At 34.5% G+C, this 6,339-nt stretch overlaps 1 protein-coding gene across 1 annotated transcript; it reads right to left on the minus strand.

Moving 5' to 3' along the window:
• Positions 1-1,729: 1,729 nt before the first annotated feature.
• LOC122595945 (O-fucosyltransferase 20-like) lies at positions 1,730-5,148 on the minus strand. Its single transcript, XM_043768427.1, has 5 exons — positions 4,355-5,148; positions 3,633-3,801; positions 3,302-3,391; positions 2,839-3,122; positions 1,730-2,463 (listed from the first exon to the last, which is right to left on the minus strand). The coding sequence occupies exons 1-5, from the start codon at positions 5,005-5,007 to the stop codon at positions 1,980-1,982; spliced, it is 1,680 nt and encodes a 559-aa protein (XP_043624362.1). The 5' UTR covers positions 5,008-5,148; the 3' UTR covers positions 1,730-1,979.
• Between the last annotated feature and the right edge of the window lie 1,191 nt (positions 5,149-6,339).

A 6,339-nucleotide genomic window follows, 5' to 3' on the forward strand; every position in this document is an offset into this window, starting at 1 on the left:
GCCAACCCATCTAATAGGAAACCTATCAAACTAGAAAGTAATGTCAGCTTAATTAAATTCATTTGACTATTAAGTTAGATATATGTCTTCAATGTTGGTAAGGGCTCAGGTTGTTACACAAACCATTTTATAAAGTTAATAGTTCTGCGAACAAAGAGTGTAGAAACATAGATGTACAAATTTGCGTTACAATTGTACTTTTTGGTTTCGGGTTATTTGTATTCATGATCCTCTAGTGGTGTTTTGGATTTTTCCTATTATTCACTTTAATCGTTTGTGACAATATGACTAACAAGTTAAAACGATTAGATTGTAATGCTGGTCAAAATGGGCCGTGTTAGTCGTTTGACCTGACGATCTTTTGAATATCGTAATTAATCTATTCTCCTTTATAACAGAGTAATTATCAACCCCTTTATTTTTGAAAAGTGTTCGAAAATGGTTAGATGCAAAAGTACTAAATTACCCTTAATAAACACCCTATATGGAAAGGGTTATTAAAGATTACCAAATTTGTCCTTAATGAATTAAATTTACACTTTAAACCTTTATCTTGCTAATTTACACTATAAGTCCTTACTCCTTATCTTCTAAAATATTTCCACTATCACCATTACATCAACTTACATGGTTACACCACTCGACACCAATTGTCGATGTAATCACCACCCGTCACCGACACCACTAAACCGTCGTCGCCATCACCGCCGCCGCATTGCGCGGGTACCATGCTAGTATATTAAGATAATTACATAAAAGAACAATCAATTATTGATCTGAAAACTCAGGCTTTCCGTAAAGTTTTTGGTTTTTAACAGCTCTTTAGGAGGCTGCTTCTACAAAACCACATCCAAACTTTACTAACTTTTAACAGAAGCTTCTTTTACTAGCCCGAACTATAAGCTTCTTAAAATTTGTTAAACACACCTAAAATATAATTAGAAGTGACTTGATTGTCTCCATTTTATGTGAGGATCCCAAAGGTTCACTCAAGTAGCAATCTACTAGTAAATTTTTAGTGTTTTTACTTGTACTGTTTTTTTTTTTGAAAGCCACAAGAATGCATTATTACTGACCGCTGGTAAGCCGCTATACAGTCCCAAGAGTATATGAGTACATACAACACATATACATACATATTGAAATCTGCTAAGAATGCATTATTACTACTGACTTTTTTAGTGTTTCTACTTGTACTTGATGAGTTGATACAAGAAAGTAAAGCCTGGTCCCCTGGACCTGGTTAGCTTGGAATATGGGTTTATGCCTACCTGGCTTTGGGCCAATTTAACCTACCCTGCCACCCAGGTTCTTGCAGCCAGAAGGATGATAATCAGTATGGACCAAATGGGACCGGACAGACTAGTGTGGTCCTGACTCCTGACCTTTCGGTCTTGCCTTTTTCTTTTTTCATAAAAATCTATACACAAAAGCAAAAGAATGTACAATAACCACACATCCGAATGGAAAAAAGACATTACAATCACTTTGCTATTTTATACCAATCATTGACAAGAAATTAGCTATCATACAAACATATATAGTATAGCAAAATCTTCTAAACTTAACAACATTAGAAATAGAAAGTGACCGATAATGAATCAAGTCACAAGCATATCTCAATCAGTAGTAAAACCAGTAAGTTCAAATTTTTTAGCAAATACACATTTGAAGATTTGACTATCATAAAATGTGTTGTGAAGTTAAAGTTTTCGCGGAATCAAAAGAGTTTATGTCAAAAATTGAGGCTAATGTGATGATTTCTCTGTATATTATTAATGTACTATAACTTTTATTTACATTTTACTGATCTAGTATACATCTACATCTGTATAATAAACGAAACAATGAATATCTCCCATTCCAACAATTTGTGTCTCCTCAACTCTAAGAATCAAATGAGATTATGTATGTACCCTTCCCAATCGTCTCCACAAGGAATACCTCGTATCTCTCAAGAAAATCCGTTTGTATGTTTTTCAGTAAGAAGTGTCATTTCTCATACACTCTGGGATTGGAAACTTTGTCACGTCACGTCCTGCTTTACTAGTTCTAACTTCCGGCTGTCCCATAGAATCCCGATGCAAACCTAGTATGATCTTGTTAAACTCTGTTTCTTGAAGAGAATTATTTAAGAAATATGAAAACATTTGTCGTTTGTTGGGTGTAATAGTCTTTTTATGCCCTGCATATGCCCTATGACCCTGGATTGCATGTTGCATGTTTCCACCATGTGATGCCATGAACACGTCGCTATTTTCAGACACAATGTAGTCAATGGCAGCCATGATTGATGCTTTCTTTGCATACAGCTCTAGTTCTCCGGGTAATCCAAGGTCTTCTTTGCTGTAAAAATTAGGAAATGCAGTCACCAATGGTGATAACACTTCTGAACCACCTAATGGGTTTCCACCTGCCCAAAAGATTTGTCCGTCTTTTGGAACTCCAAGAGCTTTCAATAGCCTGCAAATTCATATTGTCGGTCAGGATCAGGGAAGTAAACAAATTGCAGTTGGACTAGTTGGCAATCTCAACTCAAAACCTCAAAATGTATTGATTTCGTTTTAATTTTTTGGTACATACAGGTTACACATTATGATTTAATTAAGAAACTTAGATTAGTATTATGATGTTTTACATCATATTATTTTATAGAAGTAATAATATTAAAAGATGGCCAAAAAATTGTTAAGTCACCCCAACCTTCCCTCGCCTATTTCAACCGATACTAAAAACTAAAAATAACCCATTTTGACCCATTATCCAACCCGTCTGGCCCGCTTCCGCCTTTACGGATCAGTAATGTACCAGGTTCGCCTGAAGAAGAAAGCAGCTTACCGTGTGACCTCCAAGGCAGTTAATGGGCAAAGACCAGCAAGTTTCCGGTCATGGTAAGTCATATTTGATCTTGAAGTTAAGAGCTCAGGGTGACTTTTTCTCTCATTTTGGATTATCTCATCATACTTCCGGCTCAAGCCTGGAAGACAGCCTGTTCTCACCCATACGTCTTTCTCCATTCTAAGATGAAGAGCAAGATAAGGCCCTTTCCTTCTCATTCTTTCAGTGAGTTTTTCACCTAGTTCACGAATTGGTGGTGCAAACCGCAATGCATGAAACGCAACCTATACAAGTGGAAAAAGCATATATTACATTGGCACCAATAACTTTTCAAGTTATACATGAATTTGCATTTAACAGTTCCATTTTAAGATTGAGAAGACAGTCCTTTAATAAGAACAGTTGACAAATTAGATTCAATAGTTCGATTTTCATGTCAAAGAATGCGGTCAAATGATGATACCTTGCATCGAAGCTTTTGGAGATCAGAAGGAAGATCCTTAGAGAGCCTCGAGTCCAACCCACGTAACAACAAAACGCCTTCCCTTCTCATCTATATTAACAAACATAAACAGCCTGGATTGTAAAATCTTTTTACCTAGTCAATGGACGGCTCAAAGACGACTAAATGCAACAAAGTTTGATGCTTTTCGGCTACAGTTCGAATCTTGAAATCATAAATATTAACTACTTGACTCGGTAAACAGTTGTTTTATGCTAAATTTTAAATCATGGAACCTTTACATTTTAGGTACTTGACTGGTAAACAATGTTTTTTGGCTAGATGTGGTTACCCTTTTGAGATAACGCGCCCGAATCCATTGAGGGGAAACATGAAGTGGGGTGTGTTTCTCTTCCACTGGTCTTGACATCAAATGGTTAGATGGTAATGAAGAGATTATTCTAACATCATCTGCCAAAGCTTCCTTGAAGTATTCCACATCAAATATATCACCAAATTCACTGCACAAACAAATAAAAGATACATTCTAATGAAAATGGATAAAACTGAAACATTAAAACAAAATGGCAACTGTAGTTTCCAAACACACAAATCTTGAATACCATATCTAGAATAGTGTTTCAAGATTGTACAAAATTGAAACTTGAAGCTTGACAGTGTATGTATTTAGTAAAAAATTAAATAATGTATGCAAAATCAAACCACATGGAAAATGAATCTTTACATTTACTCAAATAGGGTGTATCAAATGGCAAAATTGGTTGTGTAAAGAGTGTTCCATAACAGGGCATTTTAAGAACTGTACTAAGAAGTCAAATAAAAGATGAAAATCTCAAACCCCATGTGAGAGCTAGCAATCTTGTCATTAATTCAAAAGATATAGGATTTGCATAACTTTGCAAAAAAAGTAAAGCCTTTCTTGACATTAAAACAAAGAGATATACCAAGACAGAATAACAAGTTAGAAGCTTAATTTTTTTTTAAAAAATAGGGACCAAAGTTACTAAAACATTATAACCAAATAAAAGATGAACAAAATTTATTCTATTTTACCTTTCATCGCCCCAAATAACATTAACTTGTAAGATAGGTACAACAAGAGCAGCACCAAGGATTCTAGCAATAACAACAGCATCAACAATCTGATTTCTTTGTTGATTCATACCACCAGAAACCACAACAACCAAATACTTTGTTCTATCTTTTAATATCTCAACACTTGTTTTCTTATATTCCTCACTAAATTCCAAACAAGGCCTATATCCAAATCCATCTGGCTGTTTCCAAAACTCATTCAAGTTCTCATCTTTTTTCAAAACCTCATTTGAGACTAAACTTAAACTGTCCTTTTTTAGTGTAATCCCCATACCCTGTTCATGATGAGATTGCATAATATCATTGGCATTGTCTTTTTGAGGAGTAATCCCACATGGGTTTTGTGAAAAGGGTTCAAAGTTATACCACATCTTCATCATAAGAAAAAACCCACATACAAAAAGTGCTAAAAACCATGTTTTTGGATTCTTGAAAAGCTTCAATCTTGAAAAAGTTGCAGGCTTTGAAGCTTGTTTTTTTGGTGAAAGAAGAAGAGATTGTAGTGAGTTAGATGATAGTGAGTTAATGATCTCTGAAGGTACAGAAATGTAACATTGATGATGTTGATGGTGGTGGTGTTTCTTGTTATTGACACTTTTTGAAATGGCCATTTTGAAAGATCAAGAAAAAAAATATGAGTAGCAAAAAAACACACACACAGAAAATCTTTTCAATGAAATGTCAAAAGGTTTTTGTATTGGTTTGTTTTGGTTTGTTGTTATTAATGTTCATGATGTAATGAAGAAGAAGATAAGGGAAATGAAGGAATGAGTGAGAAATGTGTGCTAACTTATAAATTTTGTGTCAGAAGTTTATATATAGGTGTGAAGTTTGGGTGTGAGGTCAGCTATGTGCCTATATATATAGTATTTAAGTGTATATAGCCAGTTTGAAGTGGAGAGTGGTATTTTATTCTTGTAATCTATTGGGTGGTTTCATATGGGTAAATCATGAAATTTTGGCCAATTGGTTTTCTTTGTTGGTAAAACAAATAATGAGTGAGTAAATAGAATTGCTTTGAAGTGTTCTCAAATATTTTCATAAAGGTTATTTTGCAATGAATTTAGGAGTAAAAAATTTAGATCATCACATTTTTTTAGTATTTAATTGATTGATTAAATGCGTTTAAAAAAAATCTAGTTATCTCCAGCTCTAGCAGTATTTTACTCACGTCTGGATTTGAACTCAAAATATTAAATATCAAATCCCGTTAAATAATAATTCATTTATTGAAATTTTATTAACCACATTAAATTAATAATAAAAAATTCTATTATTATGTACTGCAAAATGTAATATTGACATTAATAACGAAAGTAAATAACCAGTTTCAAACGAGACTTATCATCCAAGAAACGACACCCCCTTTTTGCACGAATGATAGACAAAGGAATTTGGTATAACATTATTCACCAAATCTCAACGGGAAAAAAATACTAAAAGCCGAAAACTACATCAAAAGCACAGTGTGTTTTAAAAGGTTATATTTGTTGAAGTCTTAAAAAATAGCTTTTACAATATATTTTTGTAAAGTAAGCTTTTTATGATATGAGTTGAGTTGCTCTTAAACATACTAGCGTTGTACCCGCGCGATACAACGGGGAATAAGAAAAAAACGCCGGTGGTTTGATGGTGGTTTGTGGGGCGGCGGCGATGAAAAAGAAAAAAAATTAGCTGACGGCAGTGGATGGCTGTTTGATGGTGGTTTTTGGGGCGGTGGTGGATGGTGTTTATGGAGGATAGCGTACATAGAAGGTGGATTGCGGCGGTGGATGGTGGTATTTGGGGCGGTGGTGGATGGTGTTTATGGGGGAGAAAATCAGAAAAGGGGAGAGGGAGAGAAAATCGAAAATCTGATGAACGTATGTGTGTGTAATGAGTGTGATGGAGAAAAAATAGGGTAATGTAAATTAGGAGGGCATAAAAAACATTTTAAAGGTAGA

This window comes from Erigeron canadensis, chromosome 4 (assembly GCF_010389155.1).
Source record: "Erigeron canadensis isolate Cc75 chromosome 4, C_canadensis_v1, whole genome shotgun sequence".
NCBI classification, from domain to species: Eukaryota; Viridiplantae; Streptophyta; class Magnoliopsida; order Asterales; family Asteraceae; genus Erigeron; species Erigeron canadensis.

Bases quoted from the DNA above. Each gene is read 5' to 3' on its own strand.
- LOC122595945 (XM_043768427.1), bottom strand. From the start codon at position 5,007: ATGGCCATTTCAAAAAGTGTCAATAACAAGAAACACCACCACCATCAA. The intron at 3,802-4,354 runs GTAAAATAGAAT...TTGTTTGTGCAG, and splicing joins GTTATTTGGGGCGATGAAAG to TGAATTTGGTGATATATTTG. The intron at 2,464-2,838 runs GTAAGCTGCTTT...ATGAATTTGCAG, and splicing joins ACTGCCTTGGAGGTCACACG to GCTATTGAAAGCTCTTGGAG.